This window comes from Vitis vinifera, chromosome 9 (genome assembly GCF_030704535.1).
Source record: "Vitis vinifera cultivar Pinot Noir 40024 chromosome 9, ASM3070453v1".
In the NCBI taxonomy this organism is placed as follows: domain Eukaryota; kingdom Viridiplantae; phylum Streptophyta; class Magnoliopsida; order Vitales; family Vitaceae; genus Vitis; species Vitis vinifera.
In genome coordinates this window covers 20,176,314-20,198,616 of record NC_081813.1, presented here as the reverse complement: position 1 = coordinate 20,198,616, position 22,303 = coordinate 20,176,314, and the positions used below count along the sequence as shown (strand labels likewise).

Sequence of the window (22,303 nt, the reverse complement as noted above, 5' to 3'; positions counted from 1 at the left end):
TACATAAGATACTAGAGTGTAGTTGATTCTCTTTAATGGAATATTGAATCAACTTCATAATTGGATTATGAGGGAGTAAGTACTCCTATAGGTCTCAGTGGTCTCCGTTCTAAACTCATATACTATGTTGGCACGGTTTATGACGGCTGAATTGGCTCTTGGTTTATTCTTATGCATAAGGGTAGTTTCATAATTATGCAAGATTGCACAAGGCATAGTGAACAAGTTCTCTGGATTGGGCTAATTGATTAATTAGATGACCATGTGTGGTTAATTAATCAATTAGGACCCATTTTAGGCTATATTAAGTGACACAAGCCTTTGTGGGCTCAAGTCAATTAAGCCTAGTAGGAGAACCCTATAAACCCCTCCATAAAGGCTAGGGTTTCTATAACTTTTAGAGAGACTTTGTCTTCCACCTATAGAGAAAAATAGAGACAATGAGAGCCAAGAGATCATCATTTCCAAAGTCCACACTTTTGAGTGTCAAGATCTTAGTTTAAGTCATCGAGCGAAAGATCTTAGGTGTACAAGACTTCTAGATTCATTGTTTTTCATCTTCACTAACTGGAATTGATTTGGGAACATCCAAATCAAAGGTAAAGTTCTCTAATGGCTTTCCTCTTGATCCTAGAATTGTAAAAATCTATTTTTTTTTCTTTTGTTGCATAGGATCCAAAGGTCGAGGGTAGTTTTGTATGCACCTATACGATCCAAAGTAAAGGAATGGAGAAATCCAAGATTCCCAACAGTACACTATAGTCTTTATTGGATTACCCAAATCCATGAATTAATTGTGGATAACTTATCTATATATAAGGAACTCATGACTTATATCTTTTGTGTAACTCCTAATGCACCAAAGTCATATACAAAGTAAAAGTTATGGAATGAATGTTTAAATCAATGTTAATGCATAATAGGGATAGTAAGGAGATAGTTAAGTTTGACATTGTTACATTATGTCTTGCTTTCAAGAACTCAATCCTAATAGTGTCTACATTGTGCATATAATGGAGACGTGAGGAGAAGGTTGTTGTGGGTGGAATGGAGATGGGAATGATGAGGACAAACTGAACTAGTGGTGACGCCGATGAAGGAGTGAGGTGAGAATAGGGAATGGAGATAAAGAGATGTGGGGTGGTGAGTTGTGGTAGTGAGGTGGTGAGGTGTGAGTGCATATGAGAAATGAGATAAGAGTGCAAGTTGTGTGAAAGAGAGGGATGGACAATTTGGGTGGTGAGAAAATAAGAAAAACAAAAAAAAAAAAAAAATAGGGGCAATGGGTATGGAAAGAGAAAGTGGGAAGAAAAAGGAAAGTGAGAAGAGTGGTGGGGAAATGAAGGGGATAGATGGTCTAAAATAATGTGGGTTGTGGCTAGGGGTTTTCCTTTGTTTTTATTTTTTTATTATTTTAGGGGTCCACAACCCTTTTTAACCTCCCAACACCTACCAATCCTAAACTCTAATCTTATTTCTTCCCAATTTTCTCCTCTTTTCTTTCCTTTCCTTCCTTTTCTACCTTCATGTATTTCTCTTTCCCTTTATTTTCTTCCTCGACGTTTTTTTAAACCCTAAAATTAAAATATACTTTTGTTGCACTTCGCTCAGATACCAAAGTCAAGTTGTCTAGTCAACTTACAGGGGACAACGCCCCTTGGAGAAATTTTTTTATGTGATAATTGACGAGTTTGCCTCTATTATATATTTTAACCCTTTTATGTTTTAGGGTTTTGTTTTTTGAGAGAATGCAGCCGCAGTTGAGAGGTGTTTTGAGAGGTTCACCATTGTACTCCTCATTCCTCTTGATTAGTGGATTCGTAAGTGTTGGTGCACTCTGTAGATGTAGGGACCATATTGATCGTCAAACCACATTAAAAATCTCGTGTTCTTTATTTTCTACTTGTGTGTTTGTGTGATTTGGTTAACAGAAGTGTGACCATGCTATTAGTGGTTACCTATGAAAAAAAATGAAAGGAAGAAAAGAAAAAAATGAGAAGATGAAGAAGATATGGTGTTAAGGTTTGGGATGTATGGGTGTTGATAGCACAAAGAGAATGACATTTTCATCATTTTACATGTAATTTATTTTCTAAAAATGGATAGATGTATAAAGAGATAGGTGGATGCATGAAAAGATGAGGTAAATACATTTAACAATGCTCTTATAACAACTCAAAAGTTTTTAAAATAGGAGAAAAAATTTATTTTTTGTATAAGATTAAAAAGAAAAAAAAATGAATTTTTCCATTAAAATAAAATTATTTTATTAAAAGCAATGAGTTAAAAAAAAAAAAAGAATTAAAATTGCCTTAAATAAAAAACAAACAAACAAAAAAAAAATATTTTTAGATAATGTAAAAAAATATAACAAATAAATTAATTCTTTTTTAAAATTTGCTATTTTGAATGAAAATTTTGTATTAATTTTCTTCATTCTAGATAGATCAAAGCTTATTCGGACATGAAATCAAAATACAAATGCCACCTCAATAATTTTTTTATTTAAAATTTAAAGTCATTCAAACTTCTTATAAACATTAATTATTGTATTGGGAGTTACTCTCACTTTTAATGTAGTCATTTTTAAAATGATTGTATAATATAGAAAATGTTTGAAAAAAAAAATTATTTGTATTTGATTATGTTTTTATAAGAATTTGTTATATGAATAATTTTGAGATAAAAATAAAGTAAATAATTTTATCATTTTATAAAACTTATAATATTATAAATATCCATGGAAAATTTTTATTTCAAACAAATAAGTTTTTTTCACAACTTTCTTTAGCCAATAGTTATTATATTTAAATTTTTATTAAAAGAATTATTAAATCCTAATATGCACAAACACACACATTATCAAAATAAACTCTTTGAATTTCACAAATCTTCCCTCAAATTAGGGTAAAGAATTCATTTGATAATGTTTTAGAAAGCACTTTCAATATAAAAAGCATTTTTGAAGAAAAATTTGAGTGTTTGGAAAAATTTAAAACACTTTATATTTTCATTATCAAAATATTACCCTTTGAATTTCACAAATCTTCCATCAAATTGGGGTGAAGAGTTCGTTTGATAATGTTTTAAAAGACACATCCAATATAAAAAAACTTTTTTTTGGAGAAAAATTGAGTGTTTGGAATATATATATATAATAGGAATTTTCATTATCAAAATACTACTCTTTGAATTTCAAAAATCTTCCCTCAAATTGGGGTGAAGAGTTCGTTTGATTATGTCTTAGAAAACACTTTCAACATAAAAAGCTCTTTAAAAAAAAAAATTGAGTGTTTGGCAAAATTTAGAACACGCTTTTAAAATGTTGAAAAATTGCTTGGTGCTTTCTAGAAAAACTCTTTATATATTTCTCATAAAAACACTTTCATTAAAAGCATTTTGAATGGAAACATCATCTAATGCTCTCTAATTCTTTTTCATAACTCATAAGTATAAACAATTTCTAGTCAAAGAATAATATTAAAGAAATTAGGGATCCAAAACTTTTATAGAATAACTTTTGTAAGTTGTGGTTCATAATTTAATCTTTTTTCATATATTCAAAAGAAAAAAAAATTCCTTTTGCCCATTTTGGAGTACTTTTAAAAATGCTAAAAGCACTCTCTAATATTTCAAAATACTTTCTTATAAAATGTTAAATATTTGGTCAACTTTTAAAAATCACTTCAAAAATTTTGAAAAATCACTTGAAATGACTCCCAAACTATCACTTTTGTGCTATTTAATAACAAACATTTTTGTTTTTCAAACTAGATAATTTTTTATATTTATGATTCATCGGAACAAAAAAAGGCTCAGATAGGTACTAGTCGTGGGAATAAAATAAAAAGGCCCTTTTGAACAAACTCCATCGATGTGATGGGTTCCATTTGTTTCACCTTAGGATGATAAATAACCTACTTAATTCAGTGGTTAAAGTATTGCTTTCATACCGTGGGAGTCATTGGTTCAAATCCAATAGTAGGTAAAACTTATTAGATACCATTGATATATTATCAAAAACACTATCAAAACACTTCTTTTAATTTATATCCAAACATTATTGTTATACTTGGTTCTAGGAACTAAGAAAAAAAATACCTAAGGAAAATTGGTTTTCTCATATTTGATTTTACTATGAAAAATTAAATATACTTTTTAATCTTTATGTAGAAGAGTTAAAATAGATGAAATAATTTTGAAAAATCATAAATAAATAAAAAAATTATTAACTTTAAATCTTTTTTTTTTCTCTCTATTTTCTTTCCCTCGTTTTTTCTCAAATTTTCTATGAACCAAACATAGCCTAAACAATTCTCTTTTTCCATCTTCTTGAATTACTAGTATTAAATAAATCTTAGATCCTATTTGAAAAACATTATAATTCTTTTTTCAAAAACACTTTCTAAATAGAATTCCCTAAAAACATCTAATTTAAAAATATATATTTTTTAACATTAAAAAGCATTTTCAAGTATTAATGAAACACTCCTAGCTAATACCATCCTATCATAAATACACCATCAAAGTTGATTTGGTGACCATACTTGATGGGAGCAGCATCATGAAGTAGAGGGAAGTTGGGAAGCTGGGAAGCTAGGAACTTGGGAAGCTGGGAACTTGGGAGATGTGGGCTACTTGATTTGAAAGAGTTATTACAAAGTAGGTGAGATTTGGAGCCCCACCACACTAATTCCTCTCCCAATCTCCAAATGTTTTTATGACTTGTAACCAACCCTAGCGGCCTTAAAAGGGTTTAGAGGACCACCTTGTCTTAGAAGAATCCCAAGGTGGTCCTCTAAAATATGAAAAATATGATTATGATATAAAATATGAAAAATATGACCAAAAAAAAAAGCATGGTAGGGTCTTTTTAAGTTGTTTTTAATTATTAAAACACATTTATTATTTAAAATGAGAAAAACAATATTTTAGCACTTTCTAGAAATATTTTGAAAAACAATTTTTTTATTATCTCCTCATTATAATGATATTTAGAGTCCAATAATCATATTATCACCTCAATAGTGCAAAATGCTTCCAAAGAGAATCATTTAGGTCATGTTTGGTTGGTGGGGAAAAGCATGGGATAAAATAAGGAAGGGATAATATATCTTCTCTCATATTTGGTTCATGATAAGATATATTTTTCCACCTCTTTTTTTTACTATGTGGATGAGATATGCTAATCTTAAGTTAAAATATAATATATACATATTTCATAAATCATAAATTTACTCTTCTTGTTGTACCAAAGAAAGCTTTAATGCAAACAATGTTCGTTTAATATATAAAGATAAATAATTCATACAAAGGTATATGAGATTTTAATATACTTTGACCAATTATGTTTTTATTCACAAATAAGAGCAAATCATTTCACTATACTATATAAAATATTATAGAGGAAAAAAAATGAGATACAATATTGGGTTTCCCCATTCCTTATATCTACTCCTTGAACCACAACCCCCTTCAATCCATGCTCCATTGGATGTCATTTAGTCTTACTCACATCTCTATCCACCTCACATAATCTTTATAAGCCCATCTCAAAACCTAAAATATTTATAAAGATATTCCTAAGAACTTTCCGAAAATATAATATTATAATAATCTATTAATTTAGGAAATCTCTTATACAACATTATTTGCAAAAAGAAATTTATATCAATTAGGGATTTGGGACATTTTCCAAAAGGATCAAATTCCATTAAGTCACTCTTTCATCTCTCCATATATACCATTTTTGTATCACATCCCAATCCCAATGAGAGAATAATCGACTCCACCTTCAATTAAAATTCATTTTTCCATCTTCTTATGTGCTCTATGCTCTTTAACTTTTTCATAAATCTTTAACCCAAGCTCTAAAACTAGTTTATTGTGCTAGCAAAAGTTTTAATACAAAGGTACACAAAATTTTAACATGGTTCAACCAACCATGCCTACATCCACAAATAAGATAAAATCATTCCATTATATCATTAAGAATATTACAGATGATAAAAATCAAATAAAATTACTAGGATTCTGAAACATCTCATGTTTTTCCACGCTTTATATTTACACCCTAAACCACGAATCCTTTTACTCCACCAAGTATCTCTTATTCTTTTTCACATCTCTATACACTTCTTATAATCTTTATAAGCTCATTTTCATATTATAACTTTTACCTAGGAAATTTATAAAGATATTCCTAAATACTTACCTTATTCAGAATCTGATATTATAATTATATATTAACTTAAGAAAGATATTATAAAAAATTATTTATAAAAAGAAATCTATACTAATTAGAAATTTGAGACACTTTCCAACATTTCTTATCCATGTTTATATATTATTCTTTTCGTTAAAATATATATATATATATATTGACAAGTATTTTTTTAAATTTATAAGTTTTAAATATATTAATTATGAATCTTATTAATAAAGAAATAAAAATATTTACTAAACTATAAATTGTAGAATGATTTCCTAATAATACTAAATATATAATATTAGGATGCAAATAATTTTTATTTTAGGCAAATATCAAACATTGAAAAAATAATATATTTTCGTTTTATTTTTTATTCTTTTTACAAACTGAATATAAGCATGATATAAAATATCTCACTGTATTATGTAATAATTTTTTTTTTAAGTAACAAGACTCTGTTTGAGAAGTGTTTTTTAAATCTGAGAAATAGTTTTTGAGAACAACTCTTGAAAATTGTTTTTTGATACTTTGTAGAATAAAAGTCTGTTTGGGAACCTAAAATGTTTTTAACATATTTTCTACTTTTTTAAATATGTTTCAAAAATAAATTTTATATGTAATGTTTTATTTTTAATCATTATTCATAATTGTGTAATAATTTTTTAAAACAACTCTCAAAAAACGAGTGCAAACAACTTAAAACAACTCTAATATAATATCTAAAAACACCATGTTTTCTATTTTTTGGTTGCTAAAAGTGTTTTTTTTGTTTTTTTATTATTATTGTTTTAAAGAACAAAAAAAATTGTTTTATAAAGCAACTACCAAATAGGACATAAGGGCTTCTTTGGTAACTGTTTTCAAACACAATCCAAAAAACCGGTTTTTGAAAATTGTTCTTTGATGTTTGGTAAAACAAAAGTAAGTTTGAAAACTTAAAATATTTTTAACTTGTTTTTAATATTTTTAAATTTATTTTAAAAATAATTTATATATCTAGTGTTTTATTTTTAATCATTGTATTACATGTTTGTATAAAACAGTTTTTGGTTGTCAAACGTATTTTTCTATTGTTTTGTTTTAAAGAATAGAAAAATGCTTTTGAAAACAGTTCCCAAACATACCTTAGGTGATTGTCGATCATCTATAAATCACTTCAAGTAATTATTCAATCATCACTTCAAGTAATTCTCTAAATTCTTAAAAGTGATTTTAAAAAATTTGCTTAACAATTAATTTTTGTAAGAAAACACTTACAAAGTATTTAACCCATTTCAAAATCACTCACAAACTGATATCTTAATCCACCTAGAATAAAAATATAAGCTTTAGTAAGAAGAAAAACAGTTGGCAGAGCCTCTTCTAAGACTAAAATACAAGTGTGAAAACTGCATTTCCAAAGGATTTGTGAGTCTCTAACCATGGCTGCTCCCAACAACATGATGAGCATTACTGCATGTACAGCACAACAACACACTTTGAAGAAGATAACCCGAAAGAAAAAAAAAAAGGCTTTGAAGTCATCAATGCAGAGTACCCAGATAACTGTATATTAATAATGGAGAGTACTGATAACAAGCAATGTTACACATCCTTCAAGTCTCCTTTTTTCGGTTTAATGAACCAACCCCGCCATACATTTCCTTCCCAACTCCATTTACATGCTTGGCATGCCAAGTTTCTCCACAAAATAGTGATGTGGGCTGGAAGTGAAGCATTGCCTAAACATCTTGCATGCTCCAGGGAACTTGGTATGCATTGAGCTCAAAATTGCAGACCAAGAATCAAAACCAGAGGAACAATTTGAAAACTTGTGTTCAGAGGTTGAATCACAAATGGGATTATACTGTGCAGCAGAGCTTTGAATCTATAGAAGCCAAACATATGCAGAATGCTTGATAACCTGTCAAAGGATATCTGCACAAGAAGATAGTTTTCTTAGTGCCCTTTTCATGGTTTTTCCTCATTCTGAAGGTTGTGAATCAAGATATATGGAGGTAAAGCAAGTTGGCATATTCAGATCCAATGGGGAACTCCAAAATTTCAAAACATGAATATGGAGATATAGAGAGTAGAAGAGAAAGGAAAAGGAAAAGGATAAAAGAAAGAAATCTGGAAATTGAGAGGAAAACTGAGAAAAACCATCAACACCAATTCTTTCAACTTGTAGGAGCTGAAAACGCTGAACAAGCTCAGTCTAAGGGTGTTTGGGCATTGAGGAAGGCCGAGCAACCTAAGCTCATCAAATCAACTTACTTACAGCAAGGTTTTAAAAAGGGGTTTTCCAACATTGCTTCTGTTCTTTTTCTCTTTGAGATTGCCTTGCTCTTAGTCTTATATATAACTCCCAAGAAACCCAAGCTCATTCAGCGTTCTCAGCTATTACAGTTCAGCAGAGGAGTAAACTTCTTAACAAGTGGTTGGTTTCGATGTTTACCTGTAATCCATCACATACTTTGATTTCCCAACCCTTCCAAGCTGCAAGATCGTCTGCTTTCCTTTCTCCTAAAACAAACAAACTGAAATTAGCCTTTCCACACCAACATGAATGTCACAATGTTATAAGCAGAGCAACCTGAAGTTAAGACCATAGAAATAAAAAAATTTCACATATAGTATCTTAAAGCTGTGAAGCTTTTGCGTTTACTATAATGGCTTTGTCCCCATGTATAATGGCTCTGGACAGAAAGAATGAAACTGTCAAGGATTCTTTAAAGCAGAAAAGTTTTATTATACCTCCAAAGTAAGTTGGAAGTTCTTCACTGAGCTTTGGATTCGAAGTCCTGCTCTTCCTCTTTCTCTGAAATCTAACTCATACTGCTTTGAAACCTAAACAAGAAACAAAAACAGTGAAAAAATAGAAACCCAAAAAAAGTCCAAACATTCTGCTTCATTTATTCAGGAAGAAGCACTTCATATTTGTACTTACACTATTATAATGAGGAACCCTCGAGAATAGCTGGTGAACTTTGTCCTTTTTGCTCTCCCAGTCGTTGGGCAGTCCATTAATATGTTGTATCTGCAGAGAAAGAAGTTGTAAGGTGATTGATCATACCAGAAAGTAAACTAATTAGGCAAATGAATGGAATATTTGCTACATATTCTTAATGGGGTGAGAGTCGAAGGTATTTGGCGTCTGATTGAGGTCACCTGAGTTGAGTTCTTCAGCTGCATAGACTGGTGCTTTGGTATCCATGCCCGTATGTTTCTGTAACTTCCTGTCAAGGTGGCTATTGTAGGCATGAATCTGCAGAAACAGCAGGCATTGAATACAGCCAGAAGTATACAATGTTTTGTGTTTAGAAGAGAAAGGGACAGATCTTGCTTACGTTACAACAGCCAAAAGAGGTTTAGACCGCTTTGCTACAGAATTGAGGCAAGTCCCCTGCAATCAAACAGGCCATCAGCCAACTGAAGGACAAAAAATATAGGCGATATGTGTCATTTTATAGCTCCGAAAGGTATAAAGAATAGAACCTGATCCCATATGTGGTATTTTGAACCAAGGAGGTTGGCTGTTACTATCCCAATGAAGCTATCATCTGAGTTGCATAATATCCCCTTTACACTCTGAGCTACAATGAACTCAGACTTTCCATTACGCCGTTTATGATGTGCAATAGCTAGTTTTCTATCTTGTCGCCCTTGGCCTTCCTGTAATCAGCAAAACAGAAGACTGAAAAGTGAATTTTGAGACTAATTCAATGCACTTTTCAGATTGCTAATGCCACAAAAAAATATGCAGGGTCCACAACCATACTAGCTCCAAATTTAACAGCACAAGCACCTCACTTTTTATCATCCATTGTTTCATTAGTCACCAATGAAAAAGATCATGTGCCTGAAAAATAGACTGACTAAATAGACGAACATGTTAGCGCATACTACCTTTGGGTCAGGACCTCAAGATTAAGCAACTGAGAATGACAAGAAGTTAGCATATGTAGAAAGTAGCGGTCACCTTATGGACTATAGTGCTCTTTCATGAAAACGACTCTGAACTACTGTCTTTGTAGAAAAGATGGTAACTATGCGTCTTATGCACAAAAATACTTCATGGGAGATTTATGGTTTCTTGAAAAACTGATGAATGGAACCAACCATTTGAGAAAAACCATTTTGTGACAACAAATCAGTCTGATTTAGTCTTTTACATCTCTCTCCAGGCCCATGCAGTGTCCTTTTTATGTAAAGACATCTTCTTGGTCTCTTAAGAAGTTGTATAACCTTCCATAGTTTAACATCCTGTTTACAGAGGGGATGCTTAATTATCAATAGAGCTACCTTTCTTGCCATGTAAGAAGCCATACTCACAATTTCTCAGCATCTCACCACCTTTAAAGTAACCATCATGATCTTAGATCATAATCTTCTCCACAAAGTATAGTTCTATTTCACCAAATTATCAAGCTTTTCTAACACAACAAAATATTCCACAGTCCCAAACATAACCTCCATTCTGGAAACCATACAGAACAGTCACATAATTATATAGCTGAAAGACATGTTGAGATGCATGTTGAAGCCCATCGATGATGCTAATATCCAAGTACTAACTGCACAAGCATATTACCTTACCAGAAGGGTTTCACTATTTCAGTTGAAGAGAAGACAGCGAAATTTTCATTGAAGTTAAGCAGCATATATCTCTTATCAACAAATGAAGTATCATGTGACTTTCACAAAAGACACCGAATAGAACAAAGAGTCTTTTTTCACAATCAAGTACTAATGAATGAAATCAAACATTTAAACTAATCAGAACAAAATTGCTCTAATTACCCCTCGAACAGTTAAAATCTCATAATCAAAGAAAGTGAAATTTGTGAAAAGACAAAAGTTGAGTCATAAAACATCCAGCAGTTACCTTTCCAGCTGCACACAACACCACACATTTTTTTATGTAAGGCAACACAGCTCTCCTTGAAGTGTCATTCAGTGTATATAGTTTTGTTTAAGGAAAAAAAAACTATCTCGTTATTCTCAAGGACAAATCCTTCCAACCATCAACAGGCTGCCTGTCTTTACCTTTAAGGAGTTGATTTCACCATCTTCATCATTAGAATTTCTTCAAAATAACAGGGCTTTTTATTGGATTCTGATCTCCAGTACAACATCATATTTTTCCTCCAAACTTGATAGGATTTGAGAATGAAAACATGGTCCCACAATCAATACTTGTTATTGTCAAATTTGAGTATAAAGATCCTCCAAACTATTAGATTCTCAATCGTAATAGCCCAACCCCATGGCATACAAGCTCTTATAACCATTGAGCTTTTCCGGGTTCAAATTGTAGAGCATAAATGAACACAAGAAAAGGCCCTAATTAGATTGAGAATATGTATCCCGAAGTGGTTTTACACATGGCTTAGGCTTCTGACCTTACACCACTCTCCCTTTCTGCTCTTTATATATCCAGAACTCAATATGCAATCTTATCAGGTCATCCACGAACATAACCGAAAAAATTACCCAAATGGATTATCTCACTAGACACTGCAAAATTGTCCTAAATTTTCCACAAAGAACTTATACAGGCAAACGATTAGGTCTATCTGATAACCCATTTGGAGAATTCAGCCAGAAAAAGTACCATTTCTCTAAGGAAAAACACAATAATTAGATTGGGAGAGAAAATTTTCTCAGTGAAATGTTAGCCAGGGCAATAGTGATGCGCAATTTTAACAACAAATCATGAGATTTCATGGAAATTTTTTGTGGGTTTCAGGGGTCTTACATTGGTGTAAAGTGAATACAGAGCACCCCCATCCAACCCTTGTGGTAATGCCTCCTTCACGATGACACAGGTGCATCTCCCAATGTCCAAAGGCAAAGGCCTACACAGCAAGGACCTGAAACACCAAATTCACACATAACACAAGCTCATACACATACACGACAAACCAAGCTGAAAAGAATGTCGCACCAACAGACCTATTGGGCAGTGTAGACCAGGAAGAAGCTGGGGCAGCCTCAGAATCTGAATAGTCCCAAACATGGGAGGAAGTGAAGGGCTCTGAGCTGATGGGGCACCACACTTTGGACCCTAAAGTTGAATCAGGCTCATTGAGCTGCATGCATAGCTGCAGTGAAGATGGCTTCAGGGGGACCCTGGTGGTGGTGGAGGAGCACTTTGTGTATGGAAACTGCTTGGTGGGTGGTGGTGCATTGCCATTTTCTTTGGCTTTTGGGGCTGCATTTTCTTTGTCACCCTCACTGCAGCTCCTTATATGCTTGAGATCATTGAGGGGGTTGACATAGAGTGAATTGTATGGAGATTTCTTGAAGCCAGCCATTTGTGAATGTAACTGAGATGGGAGGGAGTTCAAGTTGGTTGAGTTGTTTTCTACATTTATTGCCTGCTATTTATAGACTTATAGTGGAGAAGCAAGTTCAAGATTTCTAGGCAGCTGATAGATTTGAATTGAATTATGGGCTTTAGATTGTTTTGGGAAATTACAAGGATTTTGCATTGAAGTTCCCCATAATCACCTTTTTAAACTTCCCTTAGAAATGAATGCCATTTTCATTGTTATATGCTATCTATTTATTTATTTTTAGTGATTTGATATAAATAAATAATCAAATCAAAGCATATTTTTACAGTTGTCCCTTTCATTGTAAGGTCATTTGTAAATCTAAAGATAAAGTCCAAATTTACCATCCTTCCATATATTACCATATGATAACATCCAATGATACCCAGAAGGAAATCATTAAAAAAAGGTGTAGAGATGGGACATTCTTTCATCAAAACCCAATTTGGAACCCTCCAACTCAGCATCCCCAACTGACCCAAATGCCATTTTTCCCCCAACCCCATTGATAGGCACAAGCAAGTTTGAATTTGAAACCCCAAAAAAGATTTAAACTTAAAAAGGAAAAAAAAAAAGAAAAAAAAATAACATGGGGAAATGGGTTGTCTGTGTGCGTTGAATATTGAAAGCATGTGGGTGAGTGGTGTTTGGTGGGGGCTAACGGCTACTATTCAAAACATTGTCCCCTTCTGTTGATGGGTTTTGACTTGGGGGCTTAAAGAGCGGGAACCAAGTTTGAATTCAATTCATTCGCAGCATCTTTAATTATTTGTGTAAGTGTGATGTACTGTAAACTATTTGTAAAGTTGTGGACCATTTCACAAGAACAATCTTTTTTTCTGCAAGGGTGCACTTGTGGGTCTTTTTTTTTTCTGGTTTTAATTGTTTTTTGTCTTTTTACTTTTGTGGGGTTGTTTGGATAATGGGAATTTAGGGGGGGGAAAAAAGAGGGGGTTCAGAAAAATGTCTGAGGTACACACTAACTTGTTTTGTATACCTAAATAGTTGCAATTAAGATATATTATCAAACTAGACTAACTATTATTTTCCCATTTGAAGTTTGAAAAGAATCATTGATTTTAGGAAAAAAAAGATTGCTTCTATATTCAAACCAAGAATCTAAAGTTAAGACTCAACTTAAAAAATAAAATAAAATAAGATTTGAATTTTGTTATTTCTAGTTTTAATAATTATATTTATATGAACTGTACGTACTATCACCTAGGAAAGTTGTGGACCATTTTAAAAGAATTATCTTCTCTGCCAGGGTTTTTGCCTGCACTTGTGAGTCATTTATTTCTGGCTTTAATTGATTTTTGTCTTTTTTATGTTGGTGGGGGGGTTGTTTGGATAGTGGGATTTCAAAAGAAAATGAGGGAGAAAATGTGTTACATATAAAGGGCAAAAAAAAAAAAATACTGCAATTGGGAAACAAATTTTGCTTAAAAAAACAAAAAAGGAAAACTGTTTTTTATTGGAAAGGAATCAAAGGATGAAATTAACGAGGGGGAGAGGATAAATGGTATTCCCAAAAATGTTGATTTTCTTTGAAAACACTTGTGAATTATGGTTTTTTTTTTTTTTTTACCAATTTTTTTCAAAAATAAAATTAAAGCTAAAAAACTATTTGTAAAATTCCCTCATATAATTTTCAAAAACATAATGATATGGTTTGTAAATATTTCAAGTATATAAAATATTATTAAAAAAAAACAATTTGAAGGTCGATTTGGGCTTTGCTACTTCTGGTAGCCCAATCTACATGGGCTTGGTTTTGTCATATTGGGCTCTTTCAAGCCCAATTGGTAAAGCCCCTAGAGTTGGAGACCTTTTGGGCAATTAGGGTTTTAAGTTAAAGCCTTGTATGATGATTGATCTTTAAAATAGTTTTAAATTCTTTGAAATAGAAACTAACTTTAAAAAAAAAAAATTAAAGAACACATTGAATATATTTTTTATTTTATTAGTATTTTACTAAATTTTTACATTTTTAATTTAATAATAAATTAATTTTTTGTCCTATTTAATCCTATTAAATTAATTAATATTATTATAAATCATTATAACTATAAAAAAAATATTTTTTTGAGAATCTGTTACAAAAATAACTTGCTTTTTTAAAACAAGTTTGAGGCATTTTGGGATGTGTATTTTAAGAGTATTTTAAGAAATATTGAAAAATATAAAAAATATTTTGAAAAATTTTATATTGAACATGAGCATACAATACCTTCACATAGAATAAATCAAGATAATTATTTTAGGAATTTGTGACAAATAAATTGAAAGGCCATAATCTCAACTCACTCCGGGATGGGATTTGAGTAAATGATAATATGTTATGTTTAGACTGAAGACTATAACCCTATTCATATATGTAGTATATTTTATTTTATTTTATTTATTGTCCATCATAAATAATAAAATAAAATATATGGTCTCCATATATTGCAAAGCCTATTCCAATTAAGAGATGTATTAAAAGCCCAATAATTAATTAACTTAATTAATCACTTTTAATAAACTTATAATCATAAGTATGTACAATTGATGTTAATATGTAACCCATAATAAGAAAATTTCCAGACAATTTGAGTTTCCAACAAAATATTATATTTAGAAATGATTGAAAATATTTTAAATAATTTTTTTAATAAATATTGTTGAAATCCTTCCAAAAGAGACCCTATTTTTTTTAAGACATATTCTATTTTCTACTTTTTTAAAAATAAAAATTATTAAAAACTTGTATATATATATACTAATCAATTTTTAAATTTATAATATTTTCAAATTGAGAAAAATAATAAATATGTATTTGGAATTTTGAGCTCTTAATTAAAATATCCTAGAGCTAGCATGGAGTGAATATATGTACTACCAAATCAAATAAAAATAAATATTGGAAGCACATTAATTTTGGTTAGATTTTATTATTATTTTTTGGGAGAATTGTGTTTTACACCTACTTGGGCTTGATAATTAATAAAAAGTCCTTCAAATATCCATAATTGATTATAAGAATATAAGGTTGGAATAGACAAAAATACCATTTTGACTTATACCCATTATTTTTGTCTTTATACCACCACTCTTTATATGCTTCTTCCATAAAATTCTCCTTTATTTAATCATTTTTTATTTTTCATTATTTTTTAAACTCTTTTAAAAATAATTGAAAAATTAGCATTATTTTCTATTTTTAAATTATAAATAAACAAAAATTATATTAATCATTCAAAAATTATTTTGGAAAATATTTTCCAAAAAAATATTAATTTAAATGAATAAAAATTATTTTTTACATTTTAGAACTAAATAATTTAATGATTAAAACACTATTTAAAATAAATATATTTACTTTTTTTTCTTTTATACTAAAAAGTATTTTAAATTTTACTTTTTTTACTATTATAAAATAAAAAGTTTAAAGTTTTTTTTTTTAATCTTTTTCCTTCCATATTTTAATATTTTTTTGAACATAGACTTTTGGTAATAAGTTATATGAATGTTCCAAATTTGTTTATTAAGGAATTTTTTTAATGATTTGAATTAATTGAAAATTTATTAAAATAAGTGTTGAGTTGAATTGATTTTTTCTTTGTAATATGTTGAAGCTATCCTTGTAAAACATGGGCTAAGGCTAAATGGGCCGAGTCTTATTGTTAAATGGGTTTTAGGGTTAGGGTTGGTATATGATAACTAGAACTCTTGTAAACTCTATAAATAGGTGGCTTGGGAAAACGTAAAATGTGACCGGAAGGTGCATGAGCCGTCTTTCAATAGTGAAATAGAATTGCTCGCTCTCTGCCCGTGGACGTAGATCACTTTGATCGAACCACGTAAATCTTGTGTTTGTTCTTGTGTGATTGTTTTCTTCCATTATTCCGCGATTCTATTGCTTGCTTGCTTGACAATAAGAAAAATGAAAAAGAGAGAAAGATGATAGATGAAGAGTTTTTATTTTAAATATCCAACTAAAATATTTTCCGTATTTAGAAATAGATTATATCAATACATTGTACAATAAAGATTGAATTTTCTCATATAAAAGGGTCAAATAATATATTTACTCATTTTAAATGAAAACAAGTAGTTAAAAATTATATAAATTACATTTGAGTTTGGTTTTAAAATATTTTTTCTAGTTTTTATTTTTTTATTTTTAAAAATATTTTTTATTTTTTATATTGTCTTTTTTTGAAAATACATTTAATTAAAAAAAATGAAAACTATTTTTAAAAATAAAAATTGAAGACTTTGTTTAATACTATTTTTTTCATATGAAGATAATAAAAAGAATTAAATTTCATTTATTGATTATTATTTTTTTTATTTTTAAAATATAATATATTCATAATTAAATAAAGGAATTGGTCAATTGTATATTTTTTTCACAAAAATGTAATATGTTCATAAAAAAATTGGATTCAAGTTTTCCGTTATTTTTTTAATCAAACTACTAGAATCATGTTTAATACACATATAGACATACATGTACTACGGGGATATGAAATTTGTATCAATGTACAAGGGTATTTACTAATTGTACAAGAGAAATGTACTAAGTGTACAAGTAGTACATAAGATTACCATTTATAAAAGATTTCAATCTATTTTAAACCACTCATTTATTTTCCTTGTCACCCACAAATTGCATACTCATGTCATGTACTTTATTTAACTCCCACATGGAAATTCCGATACTTTCCCAGTACTGATGTTTGGGGGAAAAAAATTAACCCTAATTCATCCACCATTTTCTCGGTTAAACCACTAGAAATATGGTTAATATACTTACATGGACACGTTACTTAAGAGAGATATATTGCACCATTGTACAATGGTATTAAGCTAATTGTACAAGGAAAATGTATTAAGTGTACAAGGTTGTACAAGACTACCATCTATGAAATATTATAATCGATTTTGAATCACTTTTTCATTTTCCTTGTCACCCATAGATTGCATATCCATGTCATGCAATTTATTTAACTTCCACATGGAAATTCCGATACTTTCCTTAGTAATAATGTTTGAGGAAAAAAAATATAATCCTAATTCATCCACCATTTTGTTAGTCAAACCATTAGAAATAAGGTTAATATACCTACGTGGAGACACAAGTTAAAAGGGATATATTGCACCATTGTATAATGTTGTTACACTAATTGTACAAGGGAAATGTACCAAGTGTACAAGGGTGTACAAGATTATCATTTGTGAAATATTTTAGTCGATTTTGAATCATTTCTTTATTTTCTTTGTCACTCACAAATTGTATATGAAATTTGCACTATTATATAAGGGTATTACACTAACTATACAAGGGTGTTACACACATTATATAAGGCAAATGTATTAACTATATGAGACAAATGTACTAATTATATAAGGGTGTACAAGGCTACCCTTTATGCAAGATTTCAATCAATTCTGAACTTTTTTTTTCTTGTCACCCAAGGATTGAACACTTTTCCTCCACACATTCCTTCATCTAAAAATTGTTTTAATTTTAAATTTTAAATTTCATCATCCAAATTTTGTAATTGCATATTTCGTTTAAGTATTTTTAACAATATTTTTTCTTACTACATTTACATCCTATATAAAGGAAAATTAACCATAATATTTAGGTATTATATTTTTTTTGTGAAATCAAATTAATATAAATGGATAACATTAGTGTCATTGTTTCAAATGACTTAAGATAATATAAACAACATATAATAATTGTTGAGGAAAAATTATCAATATTTTTTTACCAAACTATGTCATTTAGATCTTCCCTACCAAAATTAAAACATAGGAAATAAAATTAAAATTAATCACATTTAAAGTGTTTATTACAACTAAACCGAATGAAATATTTTTTTTTTACTATTTTACCTTTATAAACATAATGTCAGTGGAGATTAAAAAAATCATACTTAAATATAATTTAAAAGGATAAAAAAAAAAATTATCTTTGTAACATTTGTAATTTTTTTTAAAAAAATCATTAATTTAAATTATCAAGTTAATTTAATTTTTTTTTTTTGTAATTATAGTTTTGAAGATTCTAACATTTTTATATTATTACTTTTAATTTATTTTCTTTGATTTTTTATTTTAAATTTCATCTAAACTTGTTTTTTCTTGCATTTACATATTTTCTATTATATCCCTATTTAAGGTGATTTTCATCTAATTTGTGTTCCATTATATTCTCTTTTCGATTTTAATGTGTTGTTATACCTATTTACATAACAAATTTTTTTGTTATTTTTCATCAAAAAAAAACTTTATACAAAAGATATCAATACGATGAAAAAAAATTATGATATAATTACATACACATCTCTTAATATGATAAATTTGTTTGACTTAATGACATCGTACTTTAATAATTTAAACCATGTTAAGTCCACGTCTATTTTAGATGTAAAAAGATATTTGAATATTTTTCAAATTATTAAGTTATAATACATTATTTAATTAAAAATTAATTATAGTATTAGTTAAAAGATGATCATGTTATAAAATAATATATTAAGACAAGATCTATGTACTGTCCATAAAATAGAGAAAATATTCAAATAATTATCTATATATATATATATATATATATATATATATATATATATATATATATATATATATATATATATGTTGGATAAAAAAGAATAATAATTTTTTTTAAGGTGTTTAAAAAATATTTATTATATATTTTGTAAGTTTAAAAAAAAAATATTTTATGAGGTGCTTAAAAAATATTTACTTAAAAAATGTAGTAATAATCATTTTTAACATTTAATTTATTAGGATCATTTTTAACATTTAATTTATTAGGTATGGTTTTTTGGAAGAAAAATAATTGATGGAAATAGTAACACCTCTCTAGTAAGGAATTAATTTACATGTCCCACCAATTAATATATGAGAGAAAGGTAAGGTGAATGATAAGAGAGAGGGAAAAAAAGAATGAGAGAGTGTGAAGTTAATTGTTTTCTTTTTCTTTTTGATAGCCAAGGGCATTTCAGAAAATTTTGAAAAGTAAAGTCCTTCAACTTAATTTTCACTCATCCACTAGGTTTTGAGTTTAAATACAAGGGATATGAGGACTTTGGACCAATTTTCAAGTCCAAGTGGGTGTAAAACTCAATTCTCCCTTATTTTTTTTAAATTAAATAATTTTATATTATATTTGGTTACTAGAAAGTATCAAGGAAAGAAAAAAGTTATTAGGAAAATAGTTTTTTTATGTCTGGTTTCACCCAAAAAAAATATGAAAGAAAATCAAATAAAATTAAAATTAATTAGAAATTTATGTAATTTAAAATTATTTAATCTTAATACAATAGAAAAAAATAAGTTAAATAACTTTAAAGAAATATATAAAAATAATTTATTATTTTCTAATCTATTTTTTTTAATTTTTCTTTACCTTTTCTTCCTCCATATTTTCCCTCAAATTTTCTAGCAACCAAACATACCCTAAATGTCACGATTATTACCCTCTTACGCCTTGTTTGGACGTACCTAACAAAATATAAATTTCTAATAATAGATATATATATATATATAGAAACTTTGTAGATATTGAAACTAAATCAACCATTCAAAATAAAAATAATTTAAAAAAAAACTAATATTAGAAGCTTTCCAAAATCCAAGTCTTCTTTCCAAGACCCTATTTATACTCTTCTTCACACAGCTTTGACTGTAATCTCCTCTCCAAGTCCCAGCTTTCTTTCATCGTCTTCGTCTCAACATGACTCCAGACATGAATGTAAAGCTTCTGATGGACGCTGCCGAGAAGGATTTCAAGTCTGATAGGCTTGAAGAAGCTCTGGTGTTGGCCAATGTGGCAAACCGGATAGACCCTAAATTTGAAGGCATTATTGCCCCGTACCTGGCTGCGTACCGCATCCATGCAAAGGCCATGAGAAGGAAGAGCAATGGCGAGATAGATTGGTATGGTGTTTTAGGAATAGTGGATGATGACCCAGACATTGATACGATACTGAACAGATACGAGGAACTGGTTGATCTCCTTCATCCAGACGGCAAAAACGGTTCTGTGGCAGCCGAAGGCGCACTCAGGCTTGTTTCGGAATCGTGTTGGAAGCTGCTGCTATCCCAATCCTCACTCAGAAAATCTGGTCAAAAGTCAGCTTCAGATCAGACAAGGGTACGCCGACATCCCAGAGGTGTAAGGGGTTCGAAGAAGACGACCGTCTTGCCTCCGGCACCAACTGCTTCTTCAGATTTTGGCAAGAAGGGTGATGTTAGGGTTAGGGTTAGGGTACGCCATCCGAGAGGTGTAACTACTAAATAGATTTTGCAAGGGGAGAGATCAGAGATGTTAGGGACATACGTGGTCTATTATTCGTCAAGGCAGGCATGCAGTTAAATTGGGTGCTCAAAATATAGATAAATAAAAGATTTTATGTTACTTTTGGTTGTCTATGGGTGTTTTCTGGGTGCATTTGCATTCTCTTTATTTATTTATTTATTTTTTTTTGTAAGTGTTGGATTTAACAATTAAAAATCACGAGGGAGAATACTTTGAAAACTTTTATATTGAATATATCGAGAAAGCTTATTTTTATATTTAAGTTTTCAAATAGACTCTAAAGTTTGAGGGTGAAAATTAAAGATATTTTTTCTTTGAGAGTTTATATTTGCATCCACCCGATATCTCTATACTAAAAAATCTCTTAATACATCTACCTAAATATTTTATTGGGTACCACGTCTTTTTCTACCTTCTTTTACTTTTCTTCTTTTCAAAATTGTAAGGCAAAATCATATTCTCTCGATCTTGTTTCTCACTAAAAAAAAAAATCTAACGTAAGTTCAAAACTAATTCCAACACCTAATATTTTATGTATTTAGAAGCTTTTCAAAACTTTTTGGATCTAAAAAATGAGGGATCTAGAATTATTAACATATGGAGTTTCAAGGCAAGTGGTCTTTGAAGTGTCTAGCACTAAGTCTCTTTAGATGCTCTTGAGGGAGTTCCATACTATACTTTTGGACATGGTCTCTTAAAGATGTTTGAAATGACAATATCGGATGCACTTTAGTGGTGTTCGGAGGTTTATGTCAAAAACTCTTAAAAACATCTAAAGGTACGATATTCAATGTTTTAAAAATCTTTCAACCTTGAAACTTTGGATCATCCCTCAATTTTTAATTTCCAAAAAACATAGCTTTCTTCAAAGATGTTATTATGGTTATAGGAAGAATGAAAAAGAAGAAAGAGAGAAAGAAGAAGAGAAAGATAGGTGTATGTTAATTTTCAAGTGTTCAACCTCCAAGACTCCATTAAGCTATTTGATCCCTATTGCATCTTAGGAAGGAGTAAAGGGATATTCCTCCTTTGGAAGAATGAGAAAGACTCTTTTAACTAAATTTCTATTGTCATGCTTACTTCTGATAGGGAGTTATCACCCCATTTTTAGGATGATGACGGATCCGAAATCAAGATGGGTTTCATCTTAAAGGTTGAGTTTGCCTATGATCTCCCTTGCTTAATATTTTGAAATAATTAAGAGCTTAGTAATTACCTTGATGAATAAATTATTTTCTTTGATAATTTCAAAAAATATTTACTTCCCAATTGAAAGCCAAGTGTGATAGGAGAAGTTGAATTTTAAAATTTTAAAATTTTCATGAGAGCATTTTATCCAAAAGTTAATTAGATAAAATTTGTACTCTCAAATTTTAAATTCTATTTTCATAACTTCTTATTCTTTACACAATTCCAATTTTAATAACTATTTAT

The 22,303-nt window shown here is 29.6% G+C and overlaps 2 protein-coding genes across 2 annotated transcripts; one reads left to right on the top strand and one right to left on the bottom strand.

The window, feature by feature from the left end:
- Positions 1-7,731: 7,731 nt before the first annotated feature.
- LOC100248428 (tubby-like protein 8) lies at positions 7,732-12,677 on the bottom strand. Its single transcript, XM_002272011.5, has 9 exons — positions 12,149-12,677; positions 11,952-12,066; positions 9,689-9,865; positions 9,541-9,596; positions 9,362-9,458; positions 9,141-9,230; positions 8,948-9,040; positions 8,649-8,716; positions 7,732-8,128 (listed from the first exon to the last, which is right to left on the bottom strand). The coding sequence occupies exons 1-9, from the start codon at positions 12,508-12,510 to the stop codon at positions 8,053-8,055; spliced, it is 1,134 nt and encodes a 377-aa protein (XP_002272047.2). The 5' UTR covers positions 12,511-12,677; the 3' UTR covers positions 7,732-8,052.
- Positions 12,678-20,296: 7,619 nt separating this feature from the next.
- Positions 20,297-20,851, top strand: LOC109123171 (uncharacterized). The gene has a single exon (XM_019222125.1). It carries the CDS (start codon positions 20,297-20,299, stop codon positions 20,849-20,851), a length of 555 nt encoding a protein of 184 aa, XP_019077670.1.
- The last annotated feature ends 1,452 nt before the right edge of the window (positions 20,852-22,303 follow it).

Coding starts and splice junctions, on each gene's coding strand:
- LOC100248428 (XM_002272011.5), bottom strand. CDS start 12,510: ATGGCTGGCTTCAAGAAATCTCCATACAATTCACTCTATGTCAACCCC. Junction 8,717..8,947: donor ACTTCCAACTTACTTTGGAG/GTATAATAAAAC, acceptor TGTTTGTTTTAG/GAGAAAGGAAAGCAGACGAT. Junction 8,129..8,648: donor AAGTATGTGATGGATTACAG/GTAAACATCGAA, acceptor CTTCTTGTGCAG/ATATCCTTTGACAGGTTATC.
- LOC109123171 (XM_019222125.1), top strand. CDS start 20,297: ATGAATGTAAAGCTTCTGATGGACGCTGCCGAGAAGGATTTCAAGTCT.